The sequence below is a fragment of the Staurois parvus genome, unplaced genomic scaffold (genome assembly GCF_062004578.1).
Source record: "Staurois parvus isolate SC_StPar_1 unplaced genomic scaffold, SC_StPar_1.0 ptg000709l, whole genome shotgun sequence".
In the NCBI taxonomy this organism is placed as follows: domain Eukaryota; kingdom Metazoa; phylum Chordata; class Amphibia; order Anura; family Ranidae; genus Staurois; species Staurois parvus.
In genome coordinates this window covers 50,304-74,055 of record NW_028318505.1, presented here as the reverse complement: position 1 = coordinate 74,055, position 23,752 = coordinate 50,304, and the positions used below count along the sequence as shown (strand labels likewise).

The following is a 23,752-nucleotide window of genomic DNA, read 5'->3' as shown; positions in this document are numbered from 1 at the left end:
TTTATTATAGTTTCTTTTTTATATAGGTAATGTTTTTATTCTTGATATGTACAACCAAACCTATTAGTCTACCCAATGCTCTATATCTTAACCACTTCAAGTCCGGACACTTTCCCCCCCCCTTCCTGCCCAGGCCAATTTTCGGCTTTCAGCGCTATCACACTTTGAATGACAATTGCGCGGTCATGCAACACTGTACCCATGCAAATTTTTTAGCATTTTTTGGAGATAGATAAAGCTTTATTTTGGTGGTGTTTATTCACCACTGGGATTTTTTTTTTGCTATATAAATGAAAAAGTCCAAAAATGTAAAAAAAAAAAGTGTTTTTCTTATAACATTTTGCAAATAAATAATATTTCATTATAAATCTTAGCCAAAATGTATTCAGTTATCTTTTTAGTAAAAAAAAAAAAAAAAATAAAAATTAGTTTATAACCAAAAATTATAATTTTGAAAAAAGATTTTTTACATTTTTATTTTAATTATTTATGTTTGTTGTTTTTACATACTGTCGCCCTAGCAGTACAGGGTCACCATGGTGACACTGTACTACTTGTGGGGGGGTGATGATTTTTTTTTTTTTTTTTACACCGATTGCTTTTACACCCATAAAGGCTGTAAAAGCAATTATTTCTCCTTCTCTCTGGCTGCATTCCTGCAGCCATTGAGAATTACCGTGAGCTATGATTGGTCACAGCTTGTGACATGGTAGAAGGCTGTTGTGAATAGCCCTGTACCATGTGACCTCTGTGATCATTAACAGATTTCACACGTAGTAAGCAATGATGTCACAAGTGACATCTTGCTTACTACTCTGCATGTGATCACTGATTGGCCAATCAGTGATCACATGATCGGGACATCGCACAGAGGTCCCATACAAAGATCGGTGTTCCGTGTCCAGAGGACACAGCAGGAACCGGATCGCGGTGCTGCGCGCTCCCAGGGAGTGCGCGCAGGAGGTTTATAAACGGCCACCTGCCCCTGCACTGCCACCGTCTGGCCGTTTATATACAACGGCCGGACGGGAAGTGGTTAAACTGAAGAGTGAGGCTTCCAATCTGTTTCAGTTTAACTCAACTACATACATCAGACTAAAGTAGCTGTGAAGGTAAAAGGTTTTTTTTTGTTTTTTTTTTTTTTTAACTTACTGCATTCTCTGCATTAAAGTGGTTGTAAGTAAAGGCTCAAGGTGTTTTACCTTCATGCATTCTATGCCTAAAGGTGAAAAACCTTCTCTGTGCAGCAGCTCCCCCCCCTAATACTCGCCTAAGCCCCCTTCCTTGCCAATCCAGCGATGTGCACTGGAGTCTTGGCAAAACCCAGGACTCCCTCTCCTCATTGCCTGAGACAGCAGCAGGAGCCATTGCCTCCCGCTGCTGTCGATCACAGCCATGAGCCAATGAGAAGTGGGGGCGGGGCCAAGCTGCAGCTCCGTGTGTGAATGGACACATGGAGCAGCAGGTGCCCCCATAGCAAGCTGCTTGACTTGGGGAACTCGAAAGGAGGGAGGGACAAGGAGTGCTGGTGGGGGACCCGAGAAGAGAAGGATTTGGGCTGCTCTGTGCAAAACCAATACAGAGTGCAGGTAAGTAGGATGGGTTTATTTAAAAATAAATAAAAAAATTAAGCCTTTAATATCACTTTAAGGTAAAAAAAAACAAACAAAAAAAAAAGCCACACCTTTCCATGTCAGGTTTCCCAACAGCCACCCCCCACCTAAAAAACTTACCTGAGCCAGATATCGATCCAGCATTGTGCCTAAGAGCAGCAGCGCGGCTTTCTCTCCCCTCCTTAACCCCCCTGGCGGTATTTCCGAGTGTAGCTCGGGGTAAAGTTTCAGCACCACAAGCGGTAACCCCGAGCTACACTCGGGAATACACTGCAGCGTTGCTCCGGGATCTCTTCTTCACTTACCTTGTCCTGCGCTCCCGCGATGTCCCCCCTGCAGTGTCCCCGGCCATCTCCCTGGCCTATGCCGGCATCTGTCTTCCGATTCCTGCGACGTCGGGACGTACGGGGGACGGAATGGCGGGAAATTTAAAAAGGTCAAAAAGTGACATTCACTAAATACACTAAAATCACATAGTATAACATTCCTGTATCAAACCATTTCACATACATTGTGTCCCGAGTGCTTTGTCCGGCGCCCTGCCTGCATTTTTACTGTTCTTTCTGCCTGGAAACTGAGAAACGTCCATGGCGTCCAAAAAGCGTCCCTTTAGGTCAAAAGCGGTTTTAGACCGGCTAGAGAACAGCGATAGTAAATCAGAACCACTTGCAGAATTGAGTGATAATGATTCGTGGGGGAAATTCCTCATCAGACACTGAAAACGATTTTGCGACTGAGCTCAGCGATGTGCGAACTTGGCGCTATATTTCACATTTCAGTGTTTTTGGTTTGATTACATTATTGAACTAAATTTATTATTGTTTATGATTATTTAATAAATTATAATTTATGATTTCGTGTTTCAAATTTTATCATCCCCGGGATGTTTACTAGACTCTTGTTCGGACAGATTTCAGTGAGTTATTCCTAAAAATTACAGGCCTACAATAAAAAAATACATATTTCCATTCCAAAAAAATGTACCTATTTGAGCACAGAAATACTGACATAATCAGACCGCTAGGGAGGTTAAATAGGAGGCTCAGCGCCTGCTGCTGTCAATTAAATCCTAGGGGTGTGGCTCGGCCACACTGGGTGTGTCAATAGATGCACACAATGCAGCTCAGGATCGAACCTGCACGAGTGCCCCCATGGAATAAACAAGAAATATACAGTTACATTTAAAAAAATGATATATAGCAATTGTTTTTATTTTTTTTAATCATTTTTTACTATTTTGGGGCAGTTTTTCATTTGAGAATTAAAGAAAACCACACACACACACTAACCATTACCATTTACCACCAAATGAAAGCCCATTTTGTCCTGAAAAACAAGGTGTAATCCACCTGGATACACAAAGTAGTTGTGATGATATGTACGGTTTAACTAACACGTCCAAGTTGCAAAATTGTGCTTAGGCATTTGCATTTGTTTTACCCTTAGACGGGAAGGGGTTAAAGTGGAACTGCACTGCATCTGAGCACCACAAACCAAAATTCTCCCATCCATCCATATCTCCATTCTTTATTTTGCAGAGTATTCATTTTGAAAAACACCCCCTGGTATTTCTGGCAGTAGCCATCTTGAGTAAGGGCAGATGGTTCATGTAGCATTTACTGCCTGGAATCCATCTGCCCTTAGCTCAGGCATTGGCTGAGCAGAGATCCTTCCCTCCCCTCCTGAAGACTCCTGGTATATAGGACATAATTTGCCTAGGCAAGAAACCAGGAAGTAAGTGTAGAAATGTAAACAAAAAAAAAAAGTTTAACACAAGTAAACATGATATACTTTTCTATCTATTTACTAATGCTAGCAGCACGAGGATTGAAAATAGTCCATGTTGATTGAGACAGTGCAGGCTAGGTTCACACCTCTGCAGGTTGTGTTTGACCTGCTTCTGCATTGCGTTGGTGATGCATTTTGCGTTTTTCTCTTCTTGTTGCTAGGCAGATTTAAAACGCAAAGAGCATCAAAAACACATCAAACGCGGCAAAAACACAATGCATGCTTTTCTGCAGTGTTTCCATTGAAGTCTATAGTACCAAAAATGCAACTTTTTTGCGTTCAAAAAAGTCCCCGGACCCTTTGCAAAAAACGTGCCGGGTGAAAATGCGGAGATGTGAACCTGTCCCATAGGAAATCATGTTAAATGGACTGTACTGTGTTTTTGCAAAACGCAGCAGAAAAACGCTCTGGTGTGAACCTGGGGTTAAAAGGTACCCAAAACGTTATTAATGTTTGATGAACCAGGCCACTGTGTCTGCTTTTCTATCTCAGGAGCCAGCGCATGTACTCCCTTCCTCAGTCTTCCAACATGTAGCCTCCTTAGCGGTACGATTATGTCAGTATTTCTGTGCTCAAAGCGGTACATTTTTTTGCATGGAAATATGTTTTTTTATTGTAGGTCTGTAATTTTTAGGAATAACTCACTGAAATCTGTCCGAACAAGAGTCTAGTAAACATCCCGGGTATGATAAAATTTGAAACACGAAATCATAAATAATTTAATAATCATAAAAAATATAATACATTTAATTCAATAATATAATCAAACCAAAAACACTGAAATGTGAAATAGAGCGCCAAGTTCGCACATCGCTGAGCAAAGTCGCAGAATCGTTTTCAGTGTCTGATGAGGAATTTCCCCCACGAATCATTATCATTCAATTCTGCAAGTGGTTCTGATTTACTATCGCTGTTCTCTAGCCGGTCTAAAACCGCTTTTGACCTAAAGGGACGCTTTTTGGACGCCATGGACATTTCTCAGTTTCCAGGCAGAAAGAACAGTAAAAATGCAGGCAGGGCGCCGGACAAAGCACTCGGGACAAAATGTATGTGAAATGGGTTGATACAGGAATGTTATACTATGTGATTTTAGTGTATTTAGTGAATGTCACTTTTACACATTTTTAAATTTCCAGCCAGTTCCGTCCCCCGTACGTCTCGACGTCGCAGGGAACGGAACCCGGATGCCGGCATCGGCCGGAAGACATTGCCGGGGACACTGCAGGGGGGACATCGCGGGAGCGCAGGACAAGGTAAGTGCAGAAGAGATCCCGGAGCAACGCTGCAGTGTATTCCCGAGTGTAGGTCGGGGTTACCGCTTGTGGTGCTGAAACTTTACCCCGAGTTACACTCGGGAATACCGCCAGGGAGGTTAAGGAGGGGAGAGAAAGCAGTGCTGCTGCTCTCGGGCACAACGCTGGATCGAGATCGGGCAAGTAATTTAGGTGGGGGTGGCTGTTGGGAAACCTGACATGGAAAGGGTTGTTTTTTTTTTTTTCCTTAACCGTTTCAATACCGTGCAATTTTCCCCCCTCCTGCCCAGGCCAGTTTTCAGGTTTCAGCGCTCTCACACTTTGAATGACAATTGCGCGGTCATACAACATTGTACCCAAACTAAAATTTGATCATTTTCTTCACACAACTAGAGCTTTCTTTTGGTGGTATTTAATCACCGCTGGGGTTTTTATTTTTTGCTAAATTAACAAAAAAAGACCAAAAATTTTGAAAAAAAAACACCCACATTTTTCTTTGTTTCTGTTATAAAAGTTTACAAATAAATAATTGTTCTTCATAAATTTAGGCCGAGATGTATTCTGCTCCATGTCTTTGGTGAAAATAACCCAAATTAGGATGTATTATTTAGCTTGTAGGAAAGTTATAGAGTTCACAAACTATGGTATAGATCTGAAAATTGATCAATCCTGAAGTACTGACAGCCAATCTAATATCTTGAGGTCCAAGAATGTCAGAACGGTACAGATATCCCCCAAATGACCCCTTTTTGCAGATTAGACAGTCCGACGTACTTCATAAGAGGCATGGCGAGTTTTTTGAAGTTGTATTTTTTTGTCATAATTTTTAGGAAAATGAAAAAATTAAAAAAATTATTTTCACTATTTTTTTTTTTTACATACTGTCACCAGTGCAGTACAGCGTCATCATATAACTGGCATGGCGGTGAACAGCGACACTGACTGGTGACAGTATGAAAAAAAAAAATATTATTTTTTTTTTTATTTTTTTATTATATTTAATTTTTTATTTTTTGTAAGATTTTTTTTCATATTTTACTATGACCAAAATAGTACAATGTTACCATAGTAACACTGTACTACTTTGGGGAAGTGATCAGTATTTTTTTTTTTTTTTTTTTTTACACAATTTGCTTATAGCAAAGAATTACTTTGCTATAAGCAAGCATTTACCTGAATGAAATCGATTCATTCAGCTTTTTTTTTTTTTTGTGCTTAGCTGTGATTTGGTCACAGCTAATCACATGACATGTGCATGTGATTAGCTGTGACCATTCACAGCTAGGCACTAGTATACAATGGATGGCATCATGAATGAAGCCATCCATTGTATACAACTGTCATGTGACCTGCTGTGATTGGTCACAGCAGGTCACATGGTACCGGCAACGGGAGCCGGTACTCGGATCTGTCATCGGCCGTGTCCGAGGTGCACGGGCGGTGACAGATCGCACTGCTGCGTCGCTCTGCAACCGCGCAAACCGCGCATGTGCGGGAGCACGCCAAATGGCGTGCACCCGGAAAGCTGCAGCGCTTTTCAAGCCGCCAAACGGCCATTGGCCGGGCGGCTAATGGTTAAAGTGATATTAAAAGGCTTAATTTTTCTTTTCTTTAAATAACAAACACATCCTACTTACCTGCACTCTGTAGTGGTTTTGCACAGAGCAGCCCAGATCCAGCAATGGCTCCTGCTGCTGTCTCAGGCAATGAGGAGAGGGAGTCCTGGGATTGCCGAGACTCCAGCGCACATCGCTGGATTGACAAGAAAGGAGGCTTAGGTGAGAAAGGAGGCTTCAGGTATAGAATGCCTGGCTGACAATCCTGGTTCCAATATTTTAAGTATCGAAATGAAACCTACAAGCAATCCTTTCAACAAATTACACAAGCACGGTCCTCTTATGGAAACCTGTCCTGGGAAATGCCATACAGCCATCACTGGAATATGTATAGTCATGAAGTAGCTGCAAAGAGGCCTCAGGAGATCAGACATTTTTTCCAAAAATGGTATCGGGCGCACTCCTAGTGCACGGTTTGCATTGAATACAGAGCCATCACTACAAAACTGGAGTCACTTTACAAAACAGTGATTGCTGTATCTCCCACCTTTACAAACTCAAGGTACTCCATGTTGGTCCTCTCTCCGCCCAGTCTCACGGGAACCAGAATCAGAATGGATTTTTCACAGTCTGAGTTGCTCTGTTGGTTGTACACGTCTCCGCTGTAAACTGTTCACATTAAACAGGTAAATACTACATGAGAAAATGTACGGAGCAGAAGGCATACTCTCCAATCTACCACTGGAAAAGTCACATGTCAAAGCTAAAGTTTAATCCATTGACGCCGACGTAACAGAAATATGCGGCATCACAGAACTGGGCTTTTTTCCGTGGGGACGCATATTTGCGCACCTGTCTTTCTGCTGGTGCAATCTGCTGATCAGTTGCTTGATTACAAATCAAGCAACTGAACAGCAGATTGCACAGCTGAAGTCTGTCCCACCCAATGATCGGCAGGGAGGAGCATGTATGTCTTAACAGGTTACGGGGATGTGTCCTTTCATATAATGCTTGATGATGGAGAAACCCAAAGCAGTGGAAAGGCTGGCAATGACAGTACAGATCAGGAGCCACTGTAAGTAGAACTGGCTGGCCCATCCCCCAGAACCTTGCTGGGTGCTGAGATAATGTATTCCAGAATGCATGCACAACAGTTACATAAAAGGCCACCCGTGGTTGAGGCAAGAGGTCATTGGCCCCATAAGAAGAGGAGAACATGGCAGTGGTGAGAATAAAGTAGAATTGAGGAGCTCAGAAGAGAGCATTCCCAGAGGCAAAAAACACCATAATGTGTGAGTATTCAGTACTAAAAGCCATATTAGACTGTTTAAATTCTGCTAAAAATTTTTCCAGGTGTAGCTAAATAAATCTAGTGTGCGAAATCTTTATAGCGAAGTTCCAGCTGAAAAAATAAAGAAGTAAAAGTCAACAGCTACAAAAACTGTAGCTGCTGACTTTTAAAATACAGCCACTTACCTGTCCCTCGGTCCGGCGGTGTCCTCACCATGGCTGGTTTCACCGGTCGTCTTCTCTCCCTGGTGCCGGCATCTTCAGCGTGGGCACCCAGCTGTGACAGCTTGCGACTTCACAGCTGGGTACCCACTGCGCATGTGTGAGAAACGCTGCGCTTTGTGAATGGCCCCGCAGTCTTCTGGGACCTGTCCTGCTCCCCATTAAGGTGCCAATCCTTAATGGGGAGCGGGGAGTGAAGATTAAAGCTGAACTTCCCGTCCGCTTTAAGTTTGTTTTCTTTAGAAAGCAGCCACAGCATGCGAGTAAAAAAGCCTGTCCGCTTCCAGTAAACTCCAGAAAAGGCCCCTTTCTCTCTACGTGAAAGAAGTGGTCTCTCTTCAGGAGGTCTGAAATGGCCCTCCCTCGGTGGTTTATTTAGGTTTTGTGCCGCCCTAGGCAACGCAAAAATCGAAGGCCCCCCCAAACCCCCCCACTCTGCGGAGAGAGCCTGATAAGACCAACAACACCCCTGCCCCCCATCTGAAAGAACCTTCCACTAACACATCCCCCCCCCTCTCCCCAGCGAGAGAGAGAAAGACTCACATTCACAGCTTTGGATATCCCTGGGAATGAGAGTCAGGCCCGCAGCTTCTCTCGGATTCCACCTGGTCCCTATGCCGCATGTGTCCCTTCTTCCAGGGAGCAATGCTGCCCCCCTGAAAAATGCCGCCCTAGGCAAATTCCCTGTTTGCCTTGCGGTAAATACCACTAATGCCCCTCCCTACTAACTCTGAAAATCAAGATCATGAACTTTGCTGATTGCAGAGCTATAGATCTGGCAGAGGACGTGTTAGACCTCTGCGGACAGACCACTTCTTCCATAAAGATAGCATGGGCCTTACTCTGCAGCAGGCTGGCAGGGGACAGGCTTTTCTATAGTAGCTGCTTTCTAAAGAAAACAAGACTTTTTTGATGCAACTGGAATGTATTTAGCCAATTTAAAGTTTTTGTAAAAACCAACAATAAACTTCTATTGACACGCTTTTGGTCTGAAATATGAAAACAAACAGTTTTGTTCCATGTGTTCTATAAGTGCCAAGATACGCATCTACTAATCTTGCCAGAAGTTTTGTGAGCAGATGTCCGATGCTTCCACTAGGCAAACTAGACGGCCGCCTAGGCTGGCACTCTGTGGGATGCCGCCACGTCTTGAATGATCCTTCAGCTGAGGGAAGGGGGCATTTCTCCTAGATTGTAAGCTCGAAAGAGCAGGGCCCTCGATCCCCTCATGTTTTGCATTGTATTGGTATTGTTCTGTCACATGTTCTGTCCCCCTCTGTAATGTACAGCGCTGAGCGAACTATTGGCGCTTTATAAATACTGTATAATAATAAGAGGGGAAGGAAGAAAGGACAGAAAGCGTAAGATGCCGGGTGTCTGGGGCCAGTGTAGCAGGTGAGCTGCCACTCCTTCCAGTGTTCCTCTCAGACTCCGTCCATTACTGCAAGCCGAATGACGGCGGATAATCACTGTGGAGTTCCAGCCCTTCTCTTCCCATTCATCAGAGGAGACGGGGCTGTGCCTGCGGTGGAAGGTAATGTCTGACTTGGATGTCTTGTGTGTGACCCGGCCGGCCATCCATCACATGTGCAAAGTGTCAGTGAGTGATGACATCATCACGTTCCCACAGCCTGCTCTTCTAGTGCCTGCTGATCTGTGTCAGTGTTGGTGGTGTGTTCTGTTGGATCTGTCATTGTGTGGGATCGCTCAGTTCAGGTGTTCTCTATGTGTGTGGGCTGCCTGCTGTCACAGCGTTTTATCTCCCCCCATTGCCTGGGGAATTCAACCCTGGGATCTGTCAGAGCTATCTTATGGCACTTTAATTTTGCAAATTAAAAGAAATTTAGCAGTTTCAAGTTTTGTTGATTTAATATTTTCTATGTTTTTTAAACATTTTTATTCTTTATCTTTTTTTGGGGGGGGCGCAAGTAGATGATCTTGCCTAGGGCGCAAAATAGACTATCACCGGCCCTGCCTGCAGGTGAGGAAGAGGCATGAGGAGGGCCCATATGGGCAAGAACAGGGCCCATTTATTGTCAAAGGGCGTGCGTGGAGGGCCCATATGGACAAGGGGGTGAGGTAGCCCATATGGACAGAGCTCTGTGTTCTTTGTAATCCATCAGAAATAAAGTAGGCAGGGCTGCCACCACATGCTAGAATGTCAGAGTTAGAAATACACGGTTTTCATGACAGGCAGGGAGGTAGGAGCCAGGGGCGGACTGACCATTTGGAAGCTCGGGCACTGCCCCACGGCCTGGGATCAGTAGGGGGCCCCATGAGATGCCCCTGGTACCTTTTTCATAGGCTTTTTTGAGTTTGGGCAAAGACACAGGGGCCCCATGATCCCCTATTGCCCAGGGGCCCCACGAGTTGTCAGTCCGCCCCTGGTAGGAGCACACTATCACAGGCACAGCAGTTATTTTCCTAAACATGCAGCATATTTAAAAGGGATAAAATGTAAAGAAATGTTCATGTATTGCAGATTTTGTTTTTATTTTTGCCTCAACATACAGTTTAAACTTTGAGTTAAATCTCAACTTAAATACAAAAGTACATGTTCATTGAGAATAAACGGGTAATGTTTTTTGTTTTTTTTTTTTTTTTTCAGTTTTTGTGGAAATCACTTACTCGTACAGTCCTGAGCAACATAAATCGTGATCCCTCGCAGCTCTGGGTCTACAGACTCTTCAATTGCTTTTCTGGGAAAGGAAACAAAAGTTAACTTTACACAGGCGATCTTGTGATCCACACACCCCTGCTGAACAGCACAGCCAGGTCTCACACTTATGCCCCGTATACAAGAAAATCGTACAAAAAATTTCGCAGAACCACCGATCGAACTATTTTCTCTTCGTTGATGAGCGGGATGTTTTAACCGATAACGATATTGTGAACGAAAAAATCCGGTTTAACAACAGTAAAAAATGTTGTTGTTTTGCATACGAACGACCGATTTTCTATGCGGTGGTATGACGGTCGTACGAAGAAAAAAATAAATCTATCAAGCGCTATCACGCATGAGCAGAAACAGAAGATGACCCGGATGTTTATGCCCAGGGAATCTTCAGAAACACGAATGAAAAATCCAAAATGTTAAAAGTAGATTGGCCTGATGAGATCATGAAAGCAGAATTCTGCAGATTATATTTTATGTATTGCTATTTATGTATATAGGTCATGTAATAAACTAGAATTGTTGTGTATATCGCTCACTCTGGCCGGAAGGGCGTGGCTTCAAGGTCAGACGCACACTGCATCACTTCCACTGCGTATTGCCCGACGAACGATTTTTTTAGATTGGTTAATATGGGCCACGATTTTGACCAACGAACGAACGCCTCTCGGTTGTCTGATGACCGATCGGTCGATTTTCTAATCGTGTATTCCCACCTTTAGACTTCTCTGCAGACAACATTGTAGTTATGCCTGCCATAGACGGGTCGAAAATCATCCAATTTTTCGGCCGGGGAAAAAAAATAAAAAATTGGTCGATTTTTGCACAGTTACTGGATTAATTGGTCGGTCGTTTTTCAGGCTTTTTGCACATTTTTGTTTATCGGGCATGTTGGAAAATTTGCCAATTTTCCCAGCAATGATGGAGGAGGAAGAGGAAGAGGAGGGGGGAGGAGGATGAGGAGGGAGGACGACGACGAGGAGGACGAGGACGAGAAGGAGGAGGAGGACGAGAAGGAGGAGGAGGACGAGAAGGAGGAGGAGGACGAGAAGGAGGAGGAGGACGAGAAGGAGGAGGAGGACGAGAAGGAGGAGGAGGACGAGAAGGAGGAGGAGGACGAGAAGGAGGAGGAGGACGAGAAGGAGGAGGAGGAGAATTCCAGTCCGCTATTATATTTTATATGAAAAAGTCTTGCAGTTGCAACAATGTATCCATTTGTATCCAAATAAAACCATCTGTATCCGAAATGGACACATTGTTGCAACCGCAAGACTTTTTCATATAAAATATAATAGCGGAGCTCTCTGCAAGGGACAGAAGTAATTATGGGGTTAAATGCCGGCTGTAGATGGGACGAATATCGGCCAATTTTTTTACCGTTGGTGGTAATCAAATGACCAATTTTTAGTTTTTTTTTAAAAAGACCAGTTTTCGACCTGTCTATGGCCTGCTTTAAGCTAGTCATCCTGGTCTTAGCCCCACCCCAGCCTGTGATTGGACAGTGCAAGAGCAGAGTCAGACATGACCTCAGTCAACCCCTGTGCCCTTCTCTCCTTTAAGCCACAAAGCAATGATTGGCTCATTGCGGCCTCGCCTTCTCCTTGTCCTGAGTATAGTACAGGAACTTGGACACTTAATTTTGGACTTTTTATTTTTTTTTTATTATTTTATTTATTAATTTATATTTATAATTTTCTTGTTTGATACATTTGATTTAAGGGGTTTTTGAGTTTCACAAAGAGAAAAGGTTTTAGTATTAATTTTGCTTTCATGGGTGAAAGTGTGACTTTTCTTGGGGGTGTTTATAGTGAGAGTTTATTAATTTAAGTCCCCAGACTGTCCCTTTATATCCCAAAGATCTCATTAGCTCAGTCATATTCAAGCCAGACTCAAATCTTACCTCAAGAGGTGAGATACGATGGCTGGGCCATACCAGTCACCGGCAGCTTTGCCAGAACTCTTGCCAAGCTTGATCAGCTTATGTATACCAAAGTCAGCCAAGGGGTGGTCTGCAAACCAGGAGATTATCTTCTTGTGGTAGAACTCAGTTTGGTTATTCTCATCATAGTCTTTGATCTGTAGTGGTTTGCTAGAGGTGGTCCCATAGTTGATATGGTCAACATACGATGCCTCAATTGGAGCAAGCTTTCTTGTGCTGTTACCCGACCAGAAGTCTGCCTCAGGGCTGTAAATGTCTAGGGCACAGGGCCATAGCCAATCTTTAGGAGGGAAATAAAAGAAATAAAAAGAAAACAAAAAACACATACGTGTAATAAAATCTTTAAAAAAAAGAAAAAAAAAAAAAAGAAGAAGAAGAAGAAGAAGAAGAAGAAGGAGGGCATAAAAAAGACAAATGCACAACACGTATGTGGAATGCATTTAACAGATTTAAACTGAAAGTTCACTTGAGCATCAAATATGACCAATGTTGGAGGGTACATGGTGAACCCTCAAACAGAAAAAAGGCGAGAACATTAATACAATGAATATGTGAATGGCAATCTTAATATAACGAATGCTGCAGAGGCCATTTTAACTTGCTGGGGGTTGGCTGTCCCATTTTTTTAAAGCAAAATTTGCTGTAAAATACAAGACCTGCTTAGTAGTTCCGGGTCCCCTCCACACATAATCACCATCTAGTTGTACTAGAAAAAAGGTACCCATAGGTATATACTTACCTCACCCTTTCTTCCGCATTGCAGAGTGTGATGTTGATAATCCTGAATTCTTGCCAAAAGGCTAACGATGGGCACCCTAAATCTTACAAGATGAAGCTCCAGTCCGGAGAAAGTACAGCCCAGTCTTGTGAGATTTGAACATATCTGTATTCCACCATAAGGAGAGTGAGCTCACCTTTGCCCAAGTGCTGAAGACAAGAATATGGCCAGTATATAATTAACTTTTTTGATCATTTTGATCATTAGCACCAAATTTATTTATTTATTTTCAACACTCACAAGGTAGGTGCCTGGATCTAATAAGTAAAACTTAACTTGAATTTTACTGCAAAGGTCTGCTTTAATGGGAAACCCAGTAAATAAGACTCAGTTTAGCAAAAATACACTTCACAATTACTATATAAACTCCCAATGGACCACGAATGCAAATAACCAGTAAAACAGTGTATCTGAATAGCAAATGTTCAATACACCCCCCCCCCCCCCCCCCGCACCAAACTTTCTATAGAGTCAAGGATGGTTAAGACCCGTTTTGTCATTTGTGTCCTATTTGAGAGAGATTTCCCTTCATTTCCTGTTCTGCACACAAGTGAAAGGAAATCTCTCCAAATTGAAGGAAACGCCCTCTTAGCCCTCTTTTCCTTCTATTCTTGTTCCAATGACAACTCGAAAATTTGGATTTTCCATTACTTTTAGTCCCAGAACAGTGCTGACCAGGACAAAGGAAGTCTTACTAACAGGGATGCAAAATAAAAACCTGACAAAGGTTTCAAGCCTTCACCACTATCCAAAACCATAAAAAGGTAGGCTTAATCAATGTAAATCCTTTTAGATTACACAAAACGTTGTTGAATGTTGGAAATTTAGAGAAGCTTCTTAAACTTTGTCCCAGAGGAACCCTTGTAATAATTTTCAGATCTTGGGGTACCCTACGAATACAGATTCATTAGTGGTCAGTGGGAAAAAAATGCCCCTGACATGGAGGGTCAGTGGTAAAAGTCAGAATACCACCCTTACAGACAGCTAAAAAGCTCATTGGTATCATGTTGCTTGCTCTGCTAAGTAGTATTGGCCCCAGAACCATCAAATTGGAAGTCAAACAGAAACAGTTCAAGGAAATCCTTGCAACCTCTGGAGGAACCACGAGTAAGAATGGCCGATTTAGACTATGCTACATCGTTTTTTCTATGCTGCACCTAAACACTTACATCTTATGAACTTTATAGCAGCCCTCAAAATTTCCCCTCGCCTGCTCGTATTGGGCGAGTGGAAATATGGAGGCGAGCAGCGCCTGGACTAGTGGTGGGTGGGAGAGGTGTCAGCGGGGGCAGTTACAAACACCAATCTCACTGTATGGCTTTCAATGAAGCCGCTTCTCCTCCTCTCCCTTCCGTGGCTTTCAGCCGCTTCATTGAAAGCCAAACAGGGAGATCGGTCCTTGTAACTACCCCCACTGTTGCACCAATCATCCCCGATCCTTCAGTTTCTTTCTGGGACCCCCCTGTGTGCTCCTCAGTGCCCAGCCCCCCCCCCCCCCATACCAATAGGAGAGAGGCTGGATCTGCTCTGCCTCTCCCTGTGCTCAGACACTCCAGTCCATGCTGTGCAGAAGAGGATGTGCAGGTGGGAAATTGTGTACAGAGCAGCCGGCATCCCTGTGATGCTGCTGACTGAGCATGTGAGCTGGGAACCATCCATGTGAGTCCGACCTTCCCTCCTTCCACCCCCTCCCTTCCTTCACTCCCTTCTTTTCCTCCCTCCCTTCACTCCTTTTCCTTCCATCCCTCCCTTCTCCTCCTTCCTTCCCTCAATTTCCTCCCTTCACTCCTTTCCTTTCCTCCCCTCCCTTCATTCGGCATAAAACATTTAACCGTGTAATTTCATGAGAACGAGGACGTGTTTAGGGGTGGAATTAGGGGCAGGGCAACTGGTGACAAGCAGCTTAAGTCCTCACTAGTAGCTCAGGATTTGAAATTTTGAGCCCTGTTTATAGAACATTGATAGAAACTCTCATACAAACAGAAGAGATCTCATCACACCTACCTCGTCCAATAAAATGAACTAGTAGTCCCTGAGCCAGCAGCATTTGTCCAGTCCGCAAAGTGCAGCCCCAACCGCAGTCTGTTGTCCATGTTGACCCCTCCAATTGGGGGAACTCCTCTCTGTATGTCAGCCATATCCTGGAGATAAAGTCCTTTCGGAACTCCTCCACTGTACCACATGCATCTCCATTAGCCACCGTCTTGGTCTCCGAGACATCAGGAAAGACCTCACTAGAGTCTGTAAAACAAAGCTTCATTGGTTATGCAATTTGGAGGTAGGGCGATTGCACAGCAAAAAAACCCCAGAAAACCAGAAAGGACCCCCCAAACAATTTTGTTTGATATACAGATCATGCACACAGGTTTCTTTGTAAGCGGCTAGTCTTTGGTAGTGCCCTGGCATGTTCTAACTCTACAGGCATGCCTAGACACAAAAGTGGACATCTAACAGTGTACCTGGGTGTCACCAAAATCAATTCTCTCCTAACACAAGGTACCTGATGGTACCTACTGTGAGGGGTTAGTATTCATTGAAACCAACCACAGCCTGAAAATATTTACCTATTCTAGCCTTACCAAGCCTTCATTAACCTTCGTAGCTGCAGTCACAATGGAAAGTTCTCAGTTTTACCTTCACCCATCTCTCTGTATTTCAGCACTCCCCTCCCAGCAGTGACTTGGCAGCCTGCTAGCCTTCTTATTTTCAATGTAAGCACAGGACGCGGGAGAGAACAGAGTGCCCAGATGGAACACTAAGGACTTCACCGTTGAACTTTGAGAATGAATTGCTCCACAGTGTCTGCAGCTAGAGGCCATTTAGTATTAAATAGACAAAGAAACCATTTTAATAGTTTACAGAGCTGAAAACTCTGGTGTTTAAACCAGCCAAGGCCTGCCTCCTCCCAAATCTTACTGTTGGTCCATAACCACGATGGGTGGTCTAATGATCAATAGTGAGAACAGACCAGAGATAGGAGGTTGGAAGCGGAAATCCATATGTGCATAAAAGAGCACACCAAGTTCAAGGCTCCAAGGCTTTATTCAAGGTTTTTGCATTCTATTCATAGAGCAAAGATTAGGTGGTTTACATTACCGACATTTTTTTTCTGAAGCTGAATGCCAAACAATCGGCAACAGTGTCACCAGTCTAAAGTGGACCATACATGGCTTCATTTCTCTTTCAGCACATGGCTTGATTTATCATGTTCAGCCTGTGAGAGAAAATCAATGGATTCCTCCATCCACACTAATCTAATGCCAGCTATTATATTCAGGTAGCCACAACAGCAGTGGCTGGCTGAATACCCAAAGAGTGACTGCATCTAATAAGATACATCCAACGTTTACCTGATAAATTCCACCAAGCTCAAATCGATTTTATACCAATTTTTGTCGAGCTGGGCTGGTCTTCCACAACTTCCTGTGGGTCCATTATAATAGGTGGTCTTACTGGCCAACAGGAAAATGTGGGAGGGAAGATGGCAGGCCTATAAAAACAGTCAGCCATGTGCAGGCACGAGCTGTAGTCGGTTGAGTACCTGAGTACCATTATTTTATAACCACTTGCGTTCTGGATGGTTTTACTCCCTTCATGACCAGGCCATTTTGCCATTTAGCGTTGTGCTACTTCAATTGTTTGGTCATGCAACACTGTACCCAAATGAAGTTAAAATATTTTTTCACACCGAGTGCTTTTTTGGTGGCATTTGATCACCACTGTTTTTTTATTTTTTACTATATAAAACGAAAAAAAAAATACAAATTAAAAAGACCAAACATTTTGAAAAAATATTAGAAAAAATATGGCATATATGCTGGAATTTTTAATTTTTTTTTTTTATACTAGTAATGGCGGTGATCATTGCCTTACAGTGGGACTGTGATAGACAATCTGTCACCAACTGAGGTCATCACAGAGGACAAGGGGGCACTCTTTAGGCTGGAGGAAAAGAAATTTAATCTCCAAACACGGAAAGGTTTCTTCAGTGAGAGCTGTGAAAATGTGGAATAGACTCCCTCAAGAGTTGGTTCTGGCCAGCTCAGTGGATTGCTTCAAGTCCTGGATTCTTCCTTGGATACATCGAATATAACTGGATATAACATTTATAGGTAAAGTTGATCCAGGGAATATCAGATTGCCTCTCGGGGGATCAGGAAGGAATTTTTTTCCCTGCAGGAGCAAATTGGGTCATGCTTTGCTGGGTTTTTTTGCCTTCCTCTGGATCAACTGTGGGTGTAGGATTATAACTTTTTTTTTTTTTTTAAATGGTTGAACTGGATGGACTTTTGTCTTTTTTCAGCCAGACTATGTAACTGACACTGGTTGGGACATGACTGACACTGACGTCACCAGTTCCACTAATACAGTAATCAGTGCTACGGTAATACTATACACTGTCACTGCACTAATGACACTGGCTGGGAAAGGATTAACATCTCGGGGTAATCAAGGGGTTGTGTGCCTAACAAGTGTTAATGTGTGTAGTAAGTGCTGCAATTTACTAAAAAACTAACACTGTTCAGAGCCCTATACTGTCAAAAAGTGGATAGACTGATTTACACGCACGCGCACCCTGAACCCAGAAGAAGGCAGCGACGTACAGGTATGTCCCGATGCCTATAGGAGCCACCCATCTGCAGTGCAATGCGGGTTGGGGGCCTAAAGTGGATAAAAAAAAATAATAATTTACATCAAAAACACGCCGAACTGTATTCAAGAGAATTTTCTGCTCTTGGTGTCCCAAAGACGAAGTGTTGGTGTCCTCGGTTAGCCCAGAGCACATCTGCAGACTCTCCAAATGGCATAATGTAGACTGCCAATTGTTGTCAAAGATGTGATTGAATAAGACGAGCAAGACAAATACAAGTCAAAGTTCATCATTTCATTGTCCTGCACAGGTCTAAACACGTCAGAAGAACTCATCAAGCCAGAAGTTCATCTAAAGCCATTTTTTTCCCCCCATACAGCAGTATAGTATACTATAGCATTTTAGCTACAGTTGTAGTATAGTATAGCCGTATATGTAAAGGATTCCTTTTACATACAAGGGCTGTATCGAAAGTAATGCACAAGTGGGCGTAACTTTTATTAACGTACATAAGTCATTCAAAATTTCACATTAGTAGAGTAACTCTACCTCTATAGCAGGGGTCTCCAAACTGCAGCCCGAGGGCCGAATGTGGCCCTTTGCTTGCCTTTATCCAGCCCTTGGGGCACTATTCCTCCCAATGATATGAAGCAGTATTCCTCCCACTGACACAAACAATGGGGCACGATTTCTTCCACTGATAACACTTATGGGGTACTATGCCTCCCATTAATACCAATGATGGGGCATTACGCTTCCTCCTACTGACCACCATCCCTGAGGCCATGTTTATTCTCACTGGTGCTGGTCCTGAAACATTTTCTACCCCCATTGGTTAACAGCAGTTTTATGGCGCTGGAAAATATCTAATCAGAAAATACCCATAAAAACATCCATAAAATAAAAAGTTGTAAAGTACATGTATTTCAGAAACATTTCATACTTCCTGTTTAACAAAGCTCAGTGTTCACAGCATCTTCTGAGACTTACCTTCAAGTTTGAAGTGGTAGCATTTCCCAAGCAAAAACACTGGTGAATTCCGCCTAAAATAGGTTCTTGTCCTGAGGACCCAGCCTAAAAGAACAAGGAAAATTATATGAAACACTTCCTTCTCTGGGTCCAAGGCGTGCATCTGTCAGACAGGATACAAAAAAAAGAATCTCCAAATAAGTTTCTGAATTCCCAAGGATTACTAGAACTGGCAGTTCAATAGTAATTCACGGAGATCCACTGTTGGGAGCCCTAAGAACCTAGGCAAACCTAAAGTAAGTGACACAGTGGGGTTTATTTACTAAAGCTGAAGAGTGCAAAATCAGACTCCCTTCTGCATAGAAACCAATCAGCTTCCAGGTTTCATTGCCAAAGCTTCATTGAACAAGCTGAGGTTAGAAGCTGATTGGTTTCTATGCAGAAGGGAGTCTGATTTTGGACTCTCCAGCTTTAGTAAATAAACCCCAGTAAGTCAGATATGAAAGGAGGGTGGACATCTCCATTCTAGGAGAGACTTTTTTGGGTTACGGATGGCAGAATGGTCACGGTATATATTGGAACTCAGAGGAGGAAACAATTAAAATGATGTCCCCTAGCTGATGCAGAATACAACTCTCTCTTTGTCAAAAATAAAGGATTACTTTGTGTGTCTGAAGGTTCTGAATTATCCAGGTCTTAGTAGATCTAGTAGGTGTTCCAACGCACTCAGCTGGACTTGCTCTGTGGGAGTTCCAACGCACTCAGCTGGACTTGCTCTGTGGGAGTTCCAACGCACTCAGCTGGACTTGCTCTGTGGGAGTTCCAACGCACTCAGCTGGACTTGCTCTGTGGGAGTTCCAACGCACTCAGCTGGACTTGCTCTGTGGGAGTTCCAACGCACTCAGCTGGACTTGCTCTGTGGGAGTTCCAACGCACTCAGCTGGACTTGCTCTGTGGGAGTTCCAACGCACTCAGCTGGACTTGCTCTGTGGGAGTTCCAACGCACTCAGCTGGACTTGCTCTGTGGGAGTTCCAACGCACTCAGCTGGACTTGCTCTGTGGGAGTTCCAACGCACTCAGCTGGACTTGCTCTGTGGGAGTTCCAACGCACTCAGCTGGACTTGCTCTGTGGGAGTTCCAACGCACTCAGCTGGACTTGCTCTGTGGGAGTTCCAACGCACTCAGCTGGACTTGCTCTGTGGGAGTTCCAACGCACTCAGCTGGACTTGCTCTGTGGGAGTTCCAACGCACTCAGCTGGACTTGCTCTGTGGGAGTTCCAACGCACTCAGCTGGACTTGCTCTGTGGGAGTTCCAACGCACTCAGCTGGACTTGCTCTGTGGGAGTTCCAACGCACTCAGCTGGACTTGCTCTGTGGGAGTTCCAACGCACTCAGCTGGACTTGCTCTGTGGGAGTTCCAACGCACTCAGCTGGACTTGCTCTGTGGGAGTTCCAACGCACTCAGCTGGACTTGCTCTGTGGGAGTTCCAACGCACTCAGCTGGACTTGCTCTGTGGGAGTTCCAACGCACTCAGCTGGACTTGCTCTGTGGGAGTTCCAACGCACTCAGCTGGACTTGCTCTGTGGGAGTTCCAACGCACTCAGCTGGACTTGCTCTGTGGGAGTTCCAACGCACTCAGCTGGACTTGCTCTGTGGGAGTTCCAACGCACTCAGCTGGACTTGCTCTGTGGGAGTTCCAACGCACTCAGCTGGACTTGCTCTGTGGGAGTTCCAACGCACTCAGCTGGACTTGCTCTGTGGGAGTTCCAACGCACTCAGCTGGACTTGCTCTGTGGGAGTTCCAACGCACTCAGCTGGACTTGCTCTGTGGGAGTTCCAACGCACTCAGCTGGACCTGCTCTGTGGGAGTTCCAACGCACTCAGCTGGACCTGCTCTGTGGGAGTTCCAACGCACTCAGCTGGACCTGCTCTGTGGGAGTTCCAACGCACTCAGCTGGACCTGCTCTGTGGGAGTTCCAACGCACTCAGCTGGACCTGCTCTGTGGGAGTTCCAACGCACTCAGCTGGACCTGCTCTGTGGGAGTTCCAACGCACTCAGCTGGACCTGCTCTGTGGGAGTTCCAACGCACTCAGCTGGACCTGCTCTGTGGGAGTTCCAACGCACTCAGCTGGACCTGCTCTGTGGGAGTTCCAACGCACTCAGCTGGACCTGCTCTGTGGGAGTTCCAACGCACTCAGCTGGACCTGCTCTGTGGGAGTTCCAACGCACTCAGCTGGACCTGCTCTGTGGGAGTTCCAACGCACTCAGCTGGACCTGCTCTGTGGGAGTTCCAACGCACTCAGCTGGACCTGCTCTGTGGGAGTTCCATCGCACTCAGCTGGACCTGCTCTGTGGGAGTTCCATCGCACTCAGCTGGACCTGCTCTGTGGGAGTTCCATCGCACTCAGCAGGACTTGTTCTGTGGGAGTTCCATCGCACTCAGCTGGACCTGCTCTGTGGGAGTTCCATCGCACTCAGCTGGACTTGTTCTGTGGGAGTTCCATCGCATTCAACTGGACTTGTGCTGTGGGAGTTCCATCACACTCAACTGGACTTGTTCTGTAATGTTGAAGAGGTTTTGTAGCTTCTCAAAGCCATGTTCCTTTGTTCTAATGAGTGTCAGAAACATTCCCCAGCATTTATATAGTAGCACACCATCACCATGGACTGTGTCAAGGCAGATGCTTATTGCCCAAGAAAAGGATGTGAGTTGAGACCACCTTGTTCTACTGTACATACTCTTATCCCTGGTGTCAGAAGTCTGCATGGGTGTTAATCCTCTGATTGACATGACTATAGGTAGGAATTTTTATAAAATGGCCAGGATAGAGAACGTTAAAATTGGCATTATTTGTGGATTACTTCCCCTACAGTCCTGCAACAACTGGCAGTCTGTTCCTGCACTCTCCAATGCTAGAATGTGGGCAAGCACTCCTACATTGTCAAACACAATACAGTATCATTAGAGGCCATTGGTCCTTCATTGTACGCAATGATATTAACATGGAAAGCACTCGGAGACCAGCAAGAAAAGAGGTTTCAGTGGACTGGTCTTCAAAGCCAAAGCAGACTGCTGGACCAAGGAGTAAGGCATGCCGTTCTGTTTTAACTCATTCCCTAGAAAAAAAGTATTTTGTTCTCCATCAGTTATGAAGGGATGATATTAAAGGTTTGATTTTTGCTATATTTAGACTATAAAATTACAACAGCCACTATTTTATTCTACAGGGCCTCTGCATTCAGAAAACAATTGGAGACTTAAATCCATTTCCAGTCAAAAAAAAAAGCAGATTTTGACATACTATATGTGGGAAAAATTAATTTTCCAATTCTTCTGTTTTGTGCAAAGTGTGTAATGGAATCTCATTTATAGAATATCCTGCGGTAGATTTAAAAAATCGACTCACTATACTTCACATTATGCCACGCAGATAAAAAACGAGACTTCAGTTTATCCACATCATCTGAGGCACTGGCTTCCATATTCGCCACTTGAAAATAAACCCATGCTCTGCTGAGTACGGAGAGGCAAATACCTAAAAGAAAAAACAGAAACAAAAAACTTAATTTTTTCCATGATTTGGGCACAACATACAAGATATTTATTGCTTCACTAATGTGACTGCGGTGGTTAATTTTATAGTGCCAAGATGTATAGTATATCCAAACCCAATTCCTAAAATCGCAAAAGCATCAACATGGTAAATATTTCCCCTGCCCCCATACAATCTCCCCACAATCTCCTATCCCCCCCCCCCCCCATACCCTTGTTCCTGTAATAGGGCGACAACCATCTCCCACTTGTGACCTCTCACCATTTCAAACCCACCCCCCTATATCCTTTACCCTCCATCTACATCCATCCTCCCCCCACCATCTCTGATCCCCAGATAGCCCCTCTCCAGCATCTCCGATCCCCAAATATTCTCTCCCCACCACCTTAGATCCATGCACCAGCCACTTTCCTTTGTTTAATTGCCCCCTCCCTCCCCCCCCCATTCCAATCCCCACTGTCTCCATTTTCCGATACCCTCTTCCCAAGTCTCCCTCTGTCTCCGATTACCCGAAACCCTCTCCAACGTCTGATCCCCACTGCCTCTATTGCCGATCTCCCAATATGCTCTCCCTACTATCTCTAATCCCCTGACCACCTTCGCCACTATCCCTTTTGTCTCCAATCCTGCCCCCTCAATCCCCTTCCCCCTACTCCTTCTCAGTCTCTGAGACCCCAATCTCCCCTCTCCAATACCATCTTCTCCCTGACCTTTCCCCACTACCACTTGGTCTTCAAACCCCCCCCCCCATTTCCACTTCCCCTCGTCTCCAATTCCCCCCCCCCACTTCTCCTTGTCTACAATCACCCCCCATTTCCTCTCCCCACTTCCTCTTGTCTTCAATCCCTTCTCCCCACTTCCCCTTGTTCTACGATCCCCTCTCCTCACTTTCCCTTGGTCTCCCATCCCCAATACCATCTTCCCCTCTGTCTCTGATATTTTGATTCCTTCTCTTCACAGTCTCCAGTCCCCCAATCTTTCCCTACTACCACTTGGCCTTCAATCCCCCCCCTTCCCCCTCAACACACTTCTCCATGTCTCCAATCCCCCCCCCCCCCCCTTCCCATATTCCTTCTCCCCACTTCCCCTTGTCTCCAATCCCCTCACCCCACTTCCCCTTGTCTCCAATTACCTCCCCCATTCCTTCTCCCCACTTGGCCTACGATCCCCTCCACCTCCCCTTCTCTCCAATCCCCCCCCCCCCCAACACACACGCTTTCCTTTGTCTCCAATCACTTCTTCCACTCCTTCTCCCCACTTGGTCTCCGCTCCCCTCCACTTCCCCATGGTCTCCAATCCCCCCGATCCCACACACGTCCCCTTTTCTCCAAAACCCCCCACTCCCCCTTGATCTAAGATCCCACTTCCCCTTGTCTCCAATCACCCCAAACCCCTCTCCCCACTCCCTTGTGTTTCCAAACCCTCAATCTTCTCCCCTAAACGTATCTTCCATATACTCCATTAGGTTTTTAGTCTATCTTTCCATATCCTTGTCTTTCTAAACACCCACAGGCCGAATGAGT

General features: G+C 44.7%; 1 protein-coding gene across 3 annotated transcripts in view; it reads right to left on the bottom strand.

Moving 5' to 3' along the window:
• The window catches only part of ATG4C (autophagy related 4C cysteine peptidase), a 53,543-nt gene that overhangs the window by 18,168 nt on the left and 11,623 nt on the right, over window positions 1-23,752 (bottom strand). For all 3 annotated transcript variants that reach the window (XM_089653379.1, XM_089653378.1, XM_089653377.1), the window contains exons 2-7: window positions 22,083-22,211; window positions 18,695-18,778; window positions 15,118-15,354; window positions 12,297-12,615; window positions 10,351-10,421; window positions 6,758-6,879 (exon numbers count right to left, since the gene is read on the bottom strand). In XM_089653379.1, coding sequence (XP_089509505.1) covers window positions 6,758-6,879; window positions 10,351-10,421; window positions 12,297-12,615; window positions 15,118-15,354; window positions 18,695-18,778; window positions 22,083-22,158 — 909 coding nt within the window. In that variant the 5' untranslated portion in view covers window positions 22,159-22,211. The remainder of the gene's footprint in view (window positions 1-6,757; window positions 6,880-10,350; window positions 10,422-12,296; window positions 12,616-15,117; window positions 15,355-18,694; window positions 18,779-22,082; window positions 22,212-23,752) is intronic.